This window comes from Lutjanus erythropterus, chromosome 12, assembly GCF_056507025.1.
Source record: "Lutjanus erythropterus isolate fLutEry1 chromosome 12, fLutEry1.hap2, whole genome shotgun sequence".
In the NCBI taxonomy this organism is placed as follows: domain Eukaryota; kingdom Metazoa; phylum Chordata; class Actinopteri; order Lutjaniformes; family Lutjanidae; genus Lutjanus; species Lutjanus erythropterus.
This window is the reverse complement of record NC_139328.1, coordinates 38,124,124-38,142,327: the sequence shown is the minus strand read 5'-3', so window position 1 is coordinate 38,142,327 and position 18,204 is coordinate 38,124,124. Positions and strand designations below refer to the sequence as shown.

General features: G+C 39.2%; 1 protein-coding gene across 1 annotated transcript in view; it reads left to right on the top strand.

The window, feature by feature from the left end:
• LOC146318455 (disks large-associated protein 1-like) overlaps positions 1-18,204 on the top strand; it is a 99,032-nt gene that overhangs the window by 34,649 nt on the left and 46,179 nt on the right. Inside the window, exon 4 of the mRNA XM_084732732.1 lies at positions 4,293-4,575. Coding sequence (XP_084588858.1) covers positions 4,293-4,575 — 283 coding nt within the window. The remainder of the gene's footprint in view (positions 1-4,292; positions 4,576-18,204) is intronic.

The following is an 18,204-nucleotide window of genomic DNA, read 5'->3' as shown; positions in this document are numbered from 1 at the left end:
TGGCAGGAGACTGTTGAAGCTTCTCTTCTAACCTGTGCCCAATAAGCCTTCATTTGTCCCACCTTCACCTTACCTTGAACCTTCACTTGTATTAGTCATCCTGAACATGCCGCTAATTCCCATTACCACACTGAATTGCCTCTACTCCTGGTTTAATGTCTTCCTCCGCATGGATCTAACCATAAACCCCCCTTTAACAACTTGCCACAGTATGCTCTGTCTTGCAGTTGAGATCCATTCAATTACAATTTGTTTTCAATTTAAGTCAATGTGAAAATTAAGCTCAGTGATTGGAAAATAAAAAAGAATAAAAATGAGTCCCAATAATGGGATGTTGCTGTAGGCATGCTGTTTGTATGTGTGTTAAAGCGAGACTAAGATGGCAACAATTTGTACCCAGCTGAAAGAGAACAGATTTGACACCAGAGTCCAAAGACCTTGAAGTAGAAACAATGGGCCTCATGCGAGAACTACTCATAAAAACAGATTTGTTCTTAAGCGATGTGAACGAGTGATTTAAGAGAACCTGTCACACTCAACAGTTTTCTCATATTTTGAATTTTATTTCAGATCTGAATACAATTTACGAGGTCTAGACGTGTTGTAGAGTCATGTACAGTCAGTCTGCTGGTATCCAAAGTTTTTCCACTAATGACTGAATATTTTATTAGTTTGACTTTGAAAAATAAATTATCATCAAAATTATGTCCTGTTTGACTGCAAATCAAGTTAAACTATAATTGTAAATTTAAAAATAAAGCCCCATCATAAATTTCATGATGCATTATTACCTGCTGTCAGGTGTATTGGCTGTATATCTTCACATGCAGGTTTATGAAGTCTCTGTTCAGAGGAACATCCTCACATGTTCTCTCCTCTGTCTTCATGATAGAAACTTGCTGCGCTCATCATTCTCAGCGAAGCGTTTTTATTTTTCCATTGAAGCCATTTTGATATCAAGATATTTCTTCTTTATTTCAGTGACCCTCAGGTGACACAGCATTAACAGCCCTCTTTTTCCCATTTCTTGGCTTTAGCAGGTCTCATAATTTCATTGCTGACACTGTTAAAGTGACAGTTTCCTTTATGGATTTCTGACAGCAGGATTTCAAACCTTGAGCCTGTAAAGTTCTTTTTCATGGATGAACACTTCCTGACATGTGGGGCAGGAAGTGTAGGCTTATATGGCATTACGGCATTAATTATACTAGCTTATAAGTCTCATACATGTGCCTCAAATACACAAATTTGGATCATTTACAGAGTTATCTGAAGTTAGGAGTGTTTGCTAATTCTGATATGGCATGTTTGACAAAAAAATAACAAAAATTTAAGATTAGAATATGAAAGCGTTCTTGCATGAAGCCCTTCATGTTGAGTTGAAAATCTAACTTTTATGCCAAACTTCTTACATCTGCACCTGTCTGACCAGGTGCCTCTAGGGTTCATAAAAAGGCTCAGTTGTATATTTTCTGTTTCTGTTTAAGCTTTATGTAGCTATATAGCAATACCAAAAACTACTGCTAAAAAATCAAGTTAGCTTTAAGTTTAAATACACTTGATGTCGGTTTGTTTGTTTAGCTGTATTACGCAGTTCAAGATGGATATCGAAACGTGGTTTTGAAAAAAAAAAAAAAAAGACAGAGAAATAAGAAAATACAGTAGAGACTCCGCACCTGCAGCAGCGGTGATGTCACAGATACTAAGCTAGCTCCACCAGCTACAGAAGATGTTACTCTGATGATGGGCCCTTCCACAACAAGCATAATCAGAATCAGAATTCCACACCTCCCTCCAGCTCCGCCTTCGACTGTCAGATCAGGCATCAGCCAGATCAGGTTCACCGACAGTCTTATCTTGCTTGGATATTTAATGGACAAAAGTGCTCATTTAACAAAAATTAGTTTGCGGGAAGAAAGTAGCTTGACTACCTAGTGGTTGCTGATACTGCCTTTTCCTTTCTGTGTCATTTTGGTACGAAATTGTGTTTGCATTAAAACCTGCTCAGATAATTTCTCATCACAAACGCAGAGACAAGGCAGTCAAATTTTAGTGACTTTAGAAGTGCACTCTCACAGACCTCGATGATATGTGGATCACAGTGCATTATGTAATATGACTGATGTGGCATTCATGTGGATTCAGGCAGACTGCAGACAGATGAATGGGAAAAAACAGCATAATGAAACACACATGATGCTATGTTGCTCTGGTGACTTCATACTGTTTACAATGATTGGAATAAAATAAATTAAATTTAATAATATTGTGTATTATTTTACGTAATTATAGCAATAATTTATATGGCTATAAAATACTGCTTTCTCTAAATATTGTATCACAAACTTAAACTTTGTAAATTCCCTCAAAAAACGTGACGTTATTCATTCATTTTCAACATGGATATAGAAAAAAGAACTGCACTTTGTGTGTCCTGTCTTCCTGTTTGAATGTCTCAGCATTTCTTTGTGCAATTTTTAAGTTCTGGTGATATAATTTTGGGTGTTTTTGCACCAAATTGATTAGGTTCTTGTTGTCCAGATCAGCCATGTTTTTTTCTTGTGTGAGATATTTTAACTTCGGATAGAAATACTGTCTGCCGTTACCGTACACAATATTCTCTGCCAGCCTCATCTCATCAATCCATTTGAATGCAACTTGAGCCTTACCAATAATGTCCCAAGTGTGACCCAGAGAAACGTCAGTACTGATGTTCTGTTTGATAAGTGAGATTTGCACAACAGCTTGTAGAATGCTGGATCTTTTCTGTGCCTTTGATTAAATACATGAAGTCATCACAGCAGCAGCAGGAATGATACATGTTTCATCTACAGGCTCTCTTGGCAACAGGATATGTTTTTCTAATCATCAGATTGGAAAGCTTTTACTCACAGATTCCAGGTTTAACAGTCAAATCATTTGCCACACAACTGTCCCCTGGATGAGTCCTGAGCTTCAGCAAATCTGTCTGGATGTTTTGATTATAAGCAAAAGGACAAACTCTGGTTGGACAATCTTTTTTTGTAATATGGAGAGGATTATTAGTTTTTCGTTTTGCCACTTGCAGTCATGTCTCAAAGTATTTAGCATAATAGCCTCTGCATGAAGAAGTGTATTGAAATAATCAGTCTGTAAAGTACCCTCTGACAAGCCACGAGTCCAGTGCCGTGTGAGGCCCATCCAAAACAGAGCTGGCCTATATCTGACTAGAGACCTGCACGGGTGATCACTTATGTTTCCTTTGGCTCAGAGCAACTAATCACAAAGGACCACACTACATCACCCAAAAGCCCTGCTCAGTTTGCCAACAGCTGGCACAGTTCAGATACTTTGATTAATTATCACAGACGGCCAAAGAGGAATCACCAGCTCTGGTTTGGTTTAAATAAACCCTTGAATCCCTGAGATAGATGTGAAAATATTCCAGCTCTACATGCTGTTTGTCTGCAGTGCTGACTGACGCCTCGCTTCTTCATATCTCTTGTCCCTGTCTGCTCTGTCTTCATTCCTGAAGTCCTTTTCAAAGCTGCTGTAAATCACCTTGGTTCTGTATTCCCTTTCATCAAACTGGCCTCATAAACTGTGTTTTGTTCCCATCTGACTGTGTTCACTGAGATACGGCTAAGCCTGGTTCCATTGCCCGCTCACCTGGTTCTGGTCTCCACTCTGGTTTTGCTTCTTGTCAGTATTCCCTGCTGGTTTTGTGTTATTTGAAATTTTGACTCTATAATTTTCATTTTTAATGCAAATGGGTTTTGATTCCAAGAGCCTTAGCCCTGAGAGAAACATTTCATCGACCCTTACTCTGCACAAAGTGAAGGACTTTGTCTTGCCCCATTCCACAAAGTCTGATTGGAGTGTGGCATTACTGAGGACTGCAGCATGTTTGCACTAATGCCTGTGCTAGAGTCCTGCACCAGTTCAGGTACCTGCGGGTATCTGACAGGTGACCCACAAAATGTTGTGTAATGGGTAAAAAGCAGGCTTCACCCTTGCACTGCAACCCTGTCTACTACTGTCTATTTCTACAGACCAAAATCAAAGTGCCAGCAGACATGCCAATAGAAGTACCAGTTGCCATCAAGCATGCTCTCATTGACTGCCCATCTAAAGAATCTCTTGCAGCTTAAACTTAGACGAACAATAGTTTGCCTTTTGTAAGAAATATAATGTTTTCAATGACAGCAGTCTGGAAGTTTCCAGTGTCCGCCCTCTTCATTGTTCCCTCTGATTTCCCCTCTCCTCTCCCTGCCTGCTCCTCCTCTCATGTCCCCCCTTCTCTCCTCTTCCAGCTGAGTGAAGTGGAGGTGAACGGGCAGATTGAGCAGGTGTGTGAGCAGGTCTACAGCGAGCTGCAGTCCCAGGCCATGGAGGCTGCCATGGACAGCATGGACACCATGGACACCCTGCCTATGCCAGGATGCTTCAGGATGCGAAGCCACAGCTATGTGAGGGCGATCGACCAGGGCTGTGCCGGAGAGGAGGAAGGAGAGGGAGGGAGACCGCTGCTCCTGCTGCCATCCTCCCCACCACGCACATCGGCCACCACCGTCAGAACCATCCAGAGCAGCACAGGTAAGACAGGATATGCAAACTGAATGTGTCTTTTTTTCCTTTTTAACACAAGTGTGTCTGTGACCCCTTTAATTTGAAAGAGTATGAGCAAGTTTATTTATTTTATGCTGTGCTTGTACACCTGGTTTTGTTGTAAGATTATTGTATCACTATGAACTGTAAATCACAAGTGAATCATTCCTAATGGGAACAGTAGTGGCGGGCCTTGGACTGAAATGTTTGCTGTCAAGTGTAAGTCTCACAGTGGAGGTCTGCAATAAATCAGGAGGGACATCTTGGACTTTAATCTGAGCACAGTCAAAGTTACACAGAAATATTGGTGTCTGGGAGACTTTGGGATTCTTTTTCAAAGAGTTGGAAAGTGTGCCATCACTTAATGCCCCCTTAAAAAGTCGAAGGGTATCTTGGGTATCAGCGGTAATGCAGGCTTTGTACTGGACCTTTGTGGTAAAAAGAGAGCTGAACCAGCAAGCAAAGCATTCAATTTACCAGTTGATCTATGTCCCACCTAAACTCATGAGCTTTGTGTAGTGACTGAAAGAATGAGGACTGCCGATACAAGTTACCAAAATCAGTTATCTCCATAAGATGGCTGGGCTCAGCCACATTCAGAGGAAGCTAAGAGTAGAGCTGTAGAGGAGTTAGCTGAGGTGGTTCGGGCATCTGATCAGGATGCTTGCTGTAACCTTCTTCTGGAGGTTTTGGGCATGTCAGATCAACGAATCATATGACGTAGTGGGAAAGTTACGTTGTGAGGCAGCTGTATTTGTGAGATCACGTGAAAATGTGTTAGTTCCGTGTAACAAACCATCTGGCAGGTCAGGTTACTACAAGCAGAGCCTGTTGGTAAATCAAATTCCTGCTGAAGCCAGTCAGGAGAAGCCTTCAGTCCCGTTCTTTGCTTTCCTTTCAATGAGGATATACTCCATTTCTGATATAGCTAATGCTATTGCAGTATTGCCTCCATGGACGCTTCTTGCTATCGTCATGCCTAAAACCACACCCGTACCTGCCAGTAGTCCCTCCTAAAACCTCTGAGTAAAAGATACCCGGGGTAGACCTGGAACTCACTGAAGGGATTATATATCCCATCAGGGATCCCCCAGCAGGAGTTGGAAAACATTGCTAGGGAGAGGGACATGTGGACTACCCTGCTTGCAGCCACCACGACTCTACTGATCACACCACCACAGTACTTATCACGTCACCCAGCTGGGCGGCTCTGGCGCAGAGTGCTTCCTGATACATTATGATTTCATGGCCTGCCTTCCATGCTGCCTCAATTTAACTACACACTAGGGATGATGTCACTCCATTCTGCTCAGCTGTCATCGCTGAAGCACCATCAATTGGAAATCCTCACCATTTCTCAGAAGGAAGATTGACTTTGACTATGACTGGTAAAGTCTCTTTCTCAATCTACACATACAGCGCAGAACCTAGTGCTCACTATAGGAACTGCATTTTAATATAGCCAACGGGCCAAATGTCATAATTAGAATTAGAATTTAAAAAAAAACTGACAGGTCATATAAATTAAGTTGTCAGAGCGTACGTGACCCACAGACCAAGTTTTGGACATTCCCCATGTTATGTACTGTATGTCCTGTGTGACGATTCAAATGAAACACCTAACAATCAAACACAATTCAGCAGGTAACAACTTCTCATTCCCTGCAACATGTCTAAAAATGGTGAGCGGACCCATTTGACCTCGATTTACATCAACATGGCAAGAGGGAAAGATCTGTGTGACTCATTAAGGCGAATGCACACATGGGAGTTCAGCGGTGCAAAAACCAACAGCACTGCTCACCACAGAAATGCGGGAAAAAAAATGATATTGTCAGATGAGTCATCAGTCACCATATTCTCAAGTGGGTGAGTGAATGTGTGATGTGCAGCAACAGTACAGGCTTGAATCTTTGACCCCTTCAGTGGAGTCCTCTGGTAGCACTGTGACACTGTGGGGGGGGCGTTCCTGTCCTGATGGGAGTTGCTGTTCATTCCTCCAGTAGAGTTCCACACACTTCTCATCTACGACTGTTCTGAAGGCTCGAGGTGCATTTTAACTGCATTTTATTAACACATGGCTGGCTGGGTTTTTCCTTCATTTGTCATCCATTTGTGTCCACACTACCTTGAGTAGCATCACAGTCAGTGTTGCCATGTGTGCTCACACACATTTCTGCCTGTGCTGTTATTTTACACACCAGTGCAGTCTTAATGTCTCTGTAAAGGAAAAGGGAGTTTTTCTTCTAAACATGTTATACATGTTGGAAAATAGTTGCTGGAAACATAACAAGACTGAGAACTACATAGTACTGAATTGTGGGGTTAGACCATTAAATGATTTCTGTGTTCAAGATTTTTTGTGTGAACCTGAAACATTGTGATGCAGCAGATATATAAGCCCCACAAACCAACACTGCCTCCCCCTCCCCTCACCCTCACTAATGGTCAGTTACCTTCAGTGACTTCAGTGTCCAAATCAGCCTAGCAGTTCACTTCAGAAGAAAAAAAACACCATTCTGTCACCATCCTCTGGCTCTGGTGGCTCAAACGTGTCTGGACATGTCCATGTTTCAGGTTGTTCTCAGGTCGTAGTGATGTTTGACACTGAGACAGCAGAGCAGACATGTCCCCAGTGTTTCAGAGCAGAGAAAACTGCTCATTTTTTTCATGATTTTGAGGCCTAATTTTTCATACTTAGCTATTTTTTAATCATTCAGATTTGGTTGGCTGGTTGGTTTCTGTGGCGTGAAAATCTACAAACACTTATAGTTGCTTTACACAAACTTTGAATATTAGCATTAGAATTTTAAACAGTTTTAACATTTTTATCTTTCATTTCTGCATTATGTTTTCAGGCTCTCCTTCTGTCCATCCCATTCTTGTGAACATGATATCTCAAGAAAACCTCTCCAAACTTGGCACAAATATGTAACTGGACTTAAGGATGAACTTATTAGATTTTGGTGATCTGACCTCACGTCCATCACATTCTCGTGAATGTGATATCTCAGGAACACCTGGGGGGAATTTCATTACATCTTCAAAGTCTTCACAACATATATGAGTCTGGGCAGACTGACTGGTTGGTAGTGCACACAACCACGAGGCAGTAATTCTAGTTTCACTGAAATGTAAAGCCAGAACAGAATGGAGTACTGCAGACCTGCACTCTAGTCAGTGAGAGGAGAGGAAATTATCCATCTGTCTGAAAACATACACTCCATCACTGTATGTCATGTTTTTCTTACACTGCATATGCCTGACATCAATGCAAAACTGTCAGAAGTGTCGCTGAGAAGGTCACCTACTGGTGGGACGTCCACGTTTAAAAGATCCACCCAGTTCAGAACTTACTGTGCATCAAAAAAACAAACATCTGATTGGTCTGACAGAACCATGATTAGTAGGAAGGGTCTTGCATCAAAGACACCTTCAATCACTTGATAAAAATTCAATTTAGATTCTACTTTTTTAACCTTTTAAGCCTGACTCTTTCTATTTTTGACTCCCTCACTTCTCCTGTTGTCTCTGTCCTCGCTCACTGACTAATCATTGTGAGTAACAAGCACACTGCTGCTTGAATAATGTTCAGATCTGTGATAATATGAGGAGCCAAATTAATCACCTCCCCTGTTCTCTCTCTCTCTCTCTCTCTCTCTCTCTCTCTCTCTCTCTCTCTCTCTCTCTCTCTCTCAGAGAAACTGATAATTATCTGGCCTCCATTTTCAAGTGACTTCTTTCTCTGCAGTCCCATGAGACAGACAGTCACATTTATCACATGTACAATTCCATACATGATAGTTTTAATGCAGGTCCATGAAGGAGCTGCATATTCAAAGGTCCAGTTTGTCAGATTTCGTGGGGTTCATTGGCAGAAGCGGAATATAATTTTCATAAGTATGTTTTCATTAGTGTATAATCACATGGGGAAAAAAGATTGGGTGTTTTCCTTAGAATGAGCCCTTTGTGTCTACAGAAAGAGCGGGTCGTCTTTCACAGCCATGTTGAACAACCATTTTTTTATAGAAGCTCAAAACGGACAAATCAAACACTGGCTTTGCAGTTTTTGCGAGTTTTACAGCAATGGTGGTTTATCCTAAATGCTCGTAAGGGGAGAGTGAGGTGAAGCTCACTGCTAGATGCCACTAAATCCTACATGCTGGGCCTTTAAAGTCCAGATAAAACAGCATTCTGAGAGTGTGTATTTGTATAATTTGTATAATACTGGGAGGAGGGCTGTCATGATATCAGCTTTTCACTACATGATTATTGTGACCAAACAATTCATGATTATAATGTGATCACGATATCTATAGACAATTTGAAAAATAAAATTCTATCAGTTATATTAATCTTTAACTTTTTTTTATTGAGCATTTTGTCACAGCGGTCCATTTGTGTGTGTGGGATACATTTGGAAAGGGAGACAAAGTGAGAATGGAAAGAAAAGGAAATGATTTCTGAGAATATAGTATATTTGTGAGGCACTGGATTATTTACACAGTATCATATGTGTGTTATTAAGATGATCAGTATCATGTTTTTAATTGACTAGTTATGATAGTTTTAATAGTTTTGATTTTGATATAAGATGAGAAAGAACTGGTCTTTCTGTGTTTTTTTTGTTGTTGTTTTTTTTGTTAAACAGATGCAAAATACACATGACCACGAAATATGACCAGTTAAAAGGGATTAAAAAGGCATCTTTCATTTCATCTCAACTTTAATCTCTGTCTTTCAGAGGAGAATATTTGTATCCTGTACTGTAATCTGAATTATTTGAAGGTATGTGCATAGGACTGTCATTAAACAGCCATAATCAGGTCATGATGAATGTGAAGGAGTCTTAATGAATGTTTATGATTGTCAGCTAATTAGGCAACTAGCTCCATGGCTAACTGAACTAACTACCTGATGCCAGCTGCATCAGACAGCAGTTAACCTACTTTAGCAACAAATAAACTAGCTAACGGCTATCTATCCATCAGCTAACTTTGTAAGCTAAGTCACCTCAGTGCTGTACTCTGTCATCACACTGGCCTTATAACATTTAATGACATCTTTGAGAAAAGTCAAAATGCTAATGCTTAATGCTAATGCAAAATGTACCACTTTACTTGAGGTTTTGGAAAATGTCATGACACATTTATAAAGGTCTAATGACAGCCAGTGTCAAAACCAACCACATATGACAGCTAAATGTCATGTTAAAACAGAAAGCTAAACAGTTTCTTATGTCAACAGTCAAACAGTTTGTTAATATCAGGCTGTCATAACAGAGACATTATTGGCATGATTAATGTTAGGTTGTCATTACAAAGACATGATTGGCTTAATTAATGTCAAGTTGTCATAACAATGATATCACTGGCTTAATAATGTCAAGTTGTCATAACAGTTATATCATTGGTTTAATTAATGTCAAGTTGTCATAACAAAGACATTATTGTCTTAATGAATGTCTTGTTTTCATAACAAAAACATCTCAAACAATGTCAACTTTACATTAAAAATGACATAATTGACTGAATGACACTTATTGAGGGCTGTAAAATTTCATAAAGACTCTTTAATGGTCATGACAGGTGTCACAACATGGTTATGAGTGTAATGACAGGCATATGCACACCCCTTCAGATGAAGTGTTACCCCTGAATGTTGTTGCACAGGCTGTTACATGTAAAAAAGTCTGAAAGCAGAAACACTGACAGCTTTTAAAAACATATGTAGGTCAAGAGTTGAAGAGTTCCTGTTGAAACAATGTAAGCCAGTGGTTTAACAGGGATCAAACCTTATTTTGTTATTGTCCCTGTTTTAATCTGGACTACAGTTTCATAGATTACATGAGTAGATGACTCTGCTCACTGCACAGATCCCTTTGGGAAAAAAGCCAGTCACTATTTTTATTCTGCTTGTCTGAGTCTGACCGTTATTCCAAATGGGAAAATAGAAATACAGAGATTTCACTAATATAAAATATTGCACAGATTGTGCTCACCTCTTTAGATATCTAAATTGTATCAATCCATAACCTGACTATACTGATTCATAAATGCCTCTGAATGGTGTAGCTCGGTGCTCCTGTGTCTGCAGAGGCAGTTCACAGTCCAGTACAACATAATGCCGTCACACACAGAACATGAGAAAGAATTAGAAAACGCTCGGGGTTGCAGTTACGTGCATAACTGCACTCTGCTGCGCACTGTAACAATGAAGCAGAAATCTCACAAAGATAATCTTGTAAAAGCCAAAAAGAGGCTGTCTTCATGCATGGTATTCAGATGAGAACATGCCAGAGTGGATGCCACGGGGGGCTTACTGTAGTGTCGGCTGTTTGGTATTAGGATAGTCTTCATTTTCAAAGTGCTCAACCGCACATGACCTACATTTTCTTCTCCTCTGGGAATTCTTATATAGTTAACCAAGAGGATACATGGGCACACACACACACACACAGATGAGCACAAATGTATATCCAGTCATGCACGCTCTCACACATTCCCCTGCCATCACACAGTACAGTAGATGGTCGGCTCCACTTCCACATGACTGGACACTGCTGATAAATATTGGTCCAGTGCCCACTGAACTTAATTATCCACTCAGGCTCATTATGCAACTGAATTATCACCATTTTAGTCATTTGACTCGTCTGCAGCGCCGTATATTTGATCAAACATGAGTTTGGACCCACGAGGCACACAAACACAGGAGGAAATATGCTGTCCCTCTGGAAGCATAAGCCACCAGATGACAGAACAGCCAGTGGGGCATTTGTTGTTTCAGCTTCTCGTTGTTGTTTCCAACAGGAAATGTCATTGACCAGGCAGCATTTAGCCTGCTGCAAAATCATATACTGGGCATTAACATCACTGACCTGTTATGTAAAAAATATTCCCGTTGGCTGTTGGTCAGAACACTCATGCAGTTTGGTTTGACCAAAAAAGTTTTTTTTTTATTTTTAACAATAAGTTGGAGAAAGTTTTTCTTTTTTACAAGACTTGGAAAGGGAGTTTGGCACAGAGGCTTTGGGAACTCAATTAAAGGAGCAGTGGGTAGGATTCCAAAAAACTCACCTTTCAAGTGTGTAGGAGAAACCATGGTGACTGAGACACTGCCACAAAACGTGAAAAGCCCTGTCTAGAGTCAGTGTTTGATTTGTCCATTCTGGTCTAGTGTGGAAACGTGGAGGTGCAACACGAGACTCAATGGAAGCGACAGATAAAGGTTAAAAAAAAACACTGTGATTCTTATTTTCATAGTCCATTTACAGCTGGTATTAATGTGAAGGTGTATCAGAATCCTGGAGATGTATTAGCAGTGACACAAGATGGGTGTGTTCAGTTTTAAATTATTTAACCACATCATGATTTTTCCTTATCTTAACCAAAGTGTTTTTTTGGCCTAATTCAACATGGATGTGCCCTCTGGTGTCTGACTTTCAGGGACCGCGTTTTGTACACCTGTCATCAGCCGTAAAGGTCTGTGCAAGCAGATTATTGCAACCCATACTTACCTTTATTGTTAGACAGTGACCTCTAGAGGCCATGGAGCAAAGAAGAAGGCAGGTGACAAACTATAACTAACTATAACTACTAATGTAAAGTTACGTATGTTAGGTATGTGACTGATGTAACATATGTACTTAAAACCCAAATCATGACCAAAACCAAGTAGTTTTAGTGCCTAAACCAAAACAAACCGAAACACAACATTTCACAACATTAACATTATTTGAACATTATATGAATTGACTTATGTGTTTTTGGTCTGGTACACTAACAGTCATATAAGTTGTTTCTGGAGCCATTGGCAATCGAACTGTTCTGTTGTTCAGGTATGAAGACGTTTTGATCGTTTTAGGGATGAGCATGTTCACGATTATCTGTACCTGTACTCAGAATGGGCGGGGTGGGTGGTGCTTAGATCAGAACTGGGCAGGACAAACAAGAAGTTGTTAACTTTTATTTAAAAGAAACAAAAGAACAACCCAACACAAAACAAAAACTTGTTCTGTAACTTCTGATCAACCCATATCAGTTTCAGACTTAAATGGTTAAATTTATTGTTTATTAGAAAACTACAAAACAGAGCCAGAAATGAGCCTCAGAGCAAAATGTTTCAATCACAAGAGTAAAAGAACTATTACAGCACTCATTCTAGAGAATTTGGACAAAACCTGCTGCTGGAAAATATAATTTAAAAGATTAAACTCTTGGCTATTAAACTGTGTAACAGGCCAACCTAGTGATTATATTTTTGATTAAACGTAAACATAAACTGTTAGCTAGAAATTCTGACAGAGTTGACGTCTTACAGATTCAACAAAATCTTCATTTTTTTCATTTCACAGCAGAGTTGCAGTGAGCAGCCATTTTTTAAAGTGTCTCAGAGTCTCTTAATGTTAATCAAAATACACATTTTTAAACCATCATTCTTATTTAGCTTTGATTTAGAAGAACTACAGTCGACATGTTATGGTCGAGACACATCTAAAAGAAATATTATTGAATGAATTTGTCTAAAAATAGAAAGTTTACTAGTATTTGAACAGTATTCCTGCTTTTTTTAAACCAGGAAGTGAGACAGGGGTCCTTTTTATGCCTGATTAAATCATGTTTTTGTAAAAATCTGATGACAGAAATCCTTTTAAAGGGTCAACATTTACAAAAAAATATAGATTTTTTTTAGAGCTTTTAACACATTTGTAAACAGTTTGAATTTGTGAATTCTTGGGTTCTGGGTTAAGGCTGTTTTCTGCAACAGAGTTTAGAAAGTTTAGAAAATAAAAAAAAAATAAGCAAACCAAAACATTTCATAAATGTGATATATTTCATGGATATAAATCCTTCAAAAATACATTTTCAACAAAAAAAAAAATTGAATTTGAGTGTTGATATTAATTTTTAAGTTATTTTGGTTTGATACGATTTGTCCCAATTTTCAGGAATAGGTGACATTCATTTATAAACTTAAATTAATTAACTTTACTGATTCAATCAGTACAACACATGTAATATTACTACACATACTTGTCCTCATAAAAGGTACATTATGCATAGCAGAAACCTGTTTTAGGTGAGTACTTGCTCAATCCGACTAATGTTTGAAGTAATCTTGAAGGAAAAGTTGGTCATTTTGGGGGGAATGTTTATTTGCTGCCTTGAAAGCTAATATTCAGACTGATAACTTTCTCATGTCTGTACATGAAATATGAAGCTACAGCCGACAGCTGGTTAGCGAAGCTCAGCAGAAAGACTGAAAACCCATCACCTCTAGAACTCTCTAATTAAATTGTAAATTAAGTTATATCTTGGTTGTTTAATCTGCACAAAAAACAAAGGGTAAAAATATGAATTAGCCATTTTTCTGTGGATTACTTGCTGAACTGTTTGTTCCCAGCAGTTGCCCGCTGGCCGGACACCTGTGGCCAGCCAAAAATCAGTCTGGCACATAAAAACCCACATAAACCAACAACATTGTGCAAGGCAAAAATATTATCTGGATAAATGAAAACTGAGTGAATTTGTCTGCAGTAAATGCAGGTTCATCCTCAGAATGACTAACTACGCAGAGTGGCTTAAAGACATTAGTATGTGGGAGAAATCTGGTGAAAGTGAATCCTCTGAATACATGTAGCTGAGGCATCAGTCCCACACAGAAAGGCAGAATTGTTGCAAATTGTTCTTTTAAATTGGATGATTTGACTCGGGTGTTGACAGAGCAGTCCATTAGAGCTGAATCAGTAGAGCCTGTCTCATCATGCATTTTTAAAGAAAGGTTTCCTGCTGTAGTGCTCTGCTGATGTCCTTGACAGAGAGAGTGGTGTAACAGCTGAAGCATAATGATGTTTGTGCTTAATGAGAGAGAATGAATAAAGATCAGCCTCACAGAGGAGACAGACAGACAGACAGACAGACAGACAGGAGGTGCGCAGGAGGAAGCTCAAACACCACCATTTAATAAAATTCAGAATGAAAATACATATAGATACAGACTGTAGCACAGGGAGAGAAGCACTGAACACCAGTGTGAGCACCAGAGTGAGCAGGCAGTCAGAGGTTCCAGTAGTAAAATGCAACTTAAATGAGGTCAGTGTGAGTTAAGAAGCAGAGCGGGCTGATGAGCCGTGTAAGCCCAGTTAATCACCTCCTCTCTTTGTGCTCCCTCATAGATCCAACTTTCCCACCAGCCTCTCTCTGTGTTTTCCATTCAGCCGCTGAGGACACACTTGACATCAGACATATAACTGTCTCCATATTCACATAAAGAGCAGAGAGTTTAGCCCTCATGTAACACACTCGGAGGAGCCTTTTTTGGAAAGCTTTCATTCACCGTGATGTGATTTATAGTGGCACTCTCTCTGGTGATGGGCCGATCAATTCTGTGGGATCGATACTCTGATACTCACGAGCTACTCGTTTAGTATCGATTTCTTTAAAAAAAATGTATTGATAATATCATTATATGAACACAAAACATGAATGGAAACATTTTCAGTACTTTTGTGTAATGTTTGTGCCAATAAACAGCCCTGACATATTTAGCTGCCCCTGGAAAACCTGAGACGTGAGATCTGAGCACGCAGCCGCACACAGTCACACACCTCAGAGAGCAGGCAGAGAGGAGAAGTGGTGTGGTGTGGTGCTACTTTTCACCTGTAGATAAAAGTACAAAATGCACAGTTTGTGATGAGAAAGTTGCAGACAGCAGCAACACGAGTAAACTCTTGAAACATTTAAACTGAAGGTTATACAGAGGCTGAGCAAAAATGAGATGATTATTTATTTATCATTTCATCACAGTAGGGATGCAACAATATTAGAAACTGATCATATGATAATACCACAATAAAAATCCATTTAGATGAAGAAAATGGTTTGAAGAAAATGCCTTTTTAAATAATAAATCTGATGTGTAACAACATTTTTTGTTCATATGAAATTTGTATTGGTATGGTATTTCTGTAAAATACTAGACTATTTTTTTTTACACATTTTTATTTACTTAGAATTGCTTTTATCATATACATATACATCATGTGATTTTCCTTGGTTTTGTTTTTTTTTTTCCTAAAAATGACCATTATTTTGAAAAATGACATACCCATTTTAGAACTGATCAATACTGTTATTGGTGAAATTGTAATAAAAATTATAGGTATCCTTTCAAAAAACTTTTGGCATCATACCTCTAATCACTCTCCACCGTAGATAATTACTTAGGGTACAATAATACTACACTGAAAAGTCTGTGATACAACATTTAGTACAATATTAAAAGTAAAGAAATATGGCCTTTAGTAAATAATAAATCAGATGAATGATGTGCACAATATTTTTTGTTTGTATAAAAGTGTTTTTTACTTTTAATCTAAAGTGCGTCCACTTTCCTTTTTTAATAAAATAAAATGAAAATAGCAGCCTCAACCTGAGCATGAACACATTATTAACACAAACATTTTTATTTAATTACAGTCAGAGTTGCTTTTGTCATAAATTTGTTGTCAGTAGCTGGTATACATCATTGGTGGTTGTTGTTGTTTTTGTTTTTTTGTTTCCTGAAAATGACATACCCCTGTAAGAAATGATCAGTGATCATATCCATGTGATCATATCCAATTTAAAAACGTTGGCATCTTCACTATTAGACTGTCAGATCGATACTAAAGGTAACAGGTATCTACTGTACAGTTTTAAGATGCAGTTTTGCAGAGCTGTTGCTTCATTGTGGAGGCTGTAGTTTGTTCTGTTGTTGAACTGTATTTTACTGACAGCTGCTTCTGATAGATTGTTCACTCTGTGAGCATTATATCAACTCAAGTATAATTGGTAAGTAGATTTTAACTTAACTCTACAAAATAATCTTAAAATTATGTCCAAGTTTATTCATCTCCATTTCATTTTATATTAAGTAATATAATTACAAAGTAATTACTACATTATTATGTAAAAAAAATATACATACCCATTTAAGAAATGATCAGTATTGGTATCAGTGAAATTGTAATAAAATCTATAGGTATATTGAATTTAAAGGTTTAGGCATTTATGGTTGTGCTGGACATGTTGGTGTGACAGGATATTGCTAGAAAACGTTCATTCTGTTATTTATTTATTTTTCATTCATTCATTCATTTTCTGTAACCGCTTATTCCGTAAGGGTCACAGGCTGCTGGAGCCTATCCCAGCTGACATTGGGTGAGAGGCGGGGTTCACCATGGACAAGTTGCCAGTTCATCACAGGACTGACACATAGAGACAGACAACCACTCACACTCACATTCACATCTACGGGCAATTTAGAGTCACCAATTAACCTAGCATGCATGTCTTTGGACTGTGGGAGGAAGCTGGAGAACCCAGAGAGAACCCATGCAGACATGGGGAGAACATGCAAACTCCGCACAGAAAGGCTCTGCCCCAGCAAGCCGGGGGATCGAACTCAGGACCTTCTTGCTGTGAGGTGGCAGTGCTAACCACTGCACCACCGTGCCGCCCTTATTTATTTTTTTATTACTGAAAAACTTTTAAAAAGCTCCTTGTTTCATGTCCACTCAGCTGCAGGGAGTTGATCTGTACATTTGAACTGTAAGGAGCTGCTCAGAGCTGCATTTCAACTGTTCATAGTGTGCTTTAAGTTTTACTGCTGGCCACTGATAGCTACTTATCCGGACACGGAGGTGGCAGAGCGGCTGACATTGACCTGACATTGATGCTGGTGCTCATGCAGACCGGTTGAGCTGATGGCTCATGGCCAAAGTTGAGATAAATGGATGTGAGCAGTGGAGAGGCCAGGAAGTGTAGCTGGTACAGATGTCCACTGCACAAGGTCATGCCCCATACTGGGAGACTCATGCAAGTCAGAAAAGAAAATGGCATAATTTAATAATTAATAAGAATAGATCCCATAAAGTTTTGCTTGTCATATATGTGAAGTCACAGAGTTCACTCCCCCATGTGTGGGAGTCGGGCAAAAGTTTTCACAGACTGCTGAAGGCTTAAGAGAAGAGAAGCAATATGAAGTGATACTTTAAGTATCCAGGCTTAAGGAAATTAGGAGGTGGAGAGAAGCTCTGCTGCAATGGCAGCATCAGCCCGTTCTCACTCCCAACATGTCAGATACAGCAGCGTGGTCAGTGTCCCTCTGCTCTAAACTCTGACACTGTAGGGACCCCGGTAGCATCATTTCTGGAGTGCCCGTCTAATTGTAATGTTTTAATGTGACATTTAAGTCGGGTGATTTGTATAAAAAGTGAGAAAGTCTGTGTAAGGAGGAGATGTGGTGGATGGATGGGTCAAATAAACACAGGACTTTCACCCAGGAAGCCAAGGTTCATGTCCTGTGTGAATCCAAAAGTCAGCGTTGATGTTTTCTAAGACATTACATAACTTACCTACCTCACCTGTGGGAACTTATGTACGTAGCAAATTGTTTTTGTTGCTTAAAGCTAACCAAGTAGTTTTTGTGCCTTTATTTTGAAAGTCTACGGGGATGTTTCATATTTATTATTGCTATTTTGACTATGGAGTCTGTTTTTAAGTTACACAACATAAGTTACATGAACTTACATAAAAAAGTTATTTATTTAAGCCCAAACCTGATCTTTTCCGA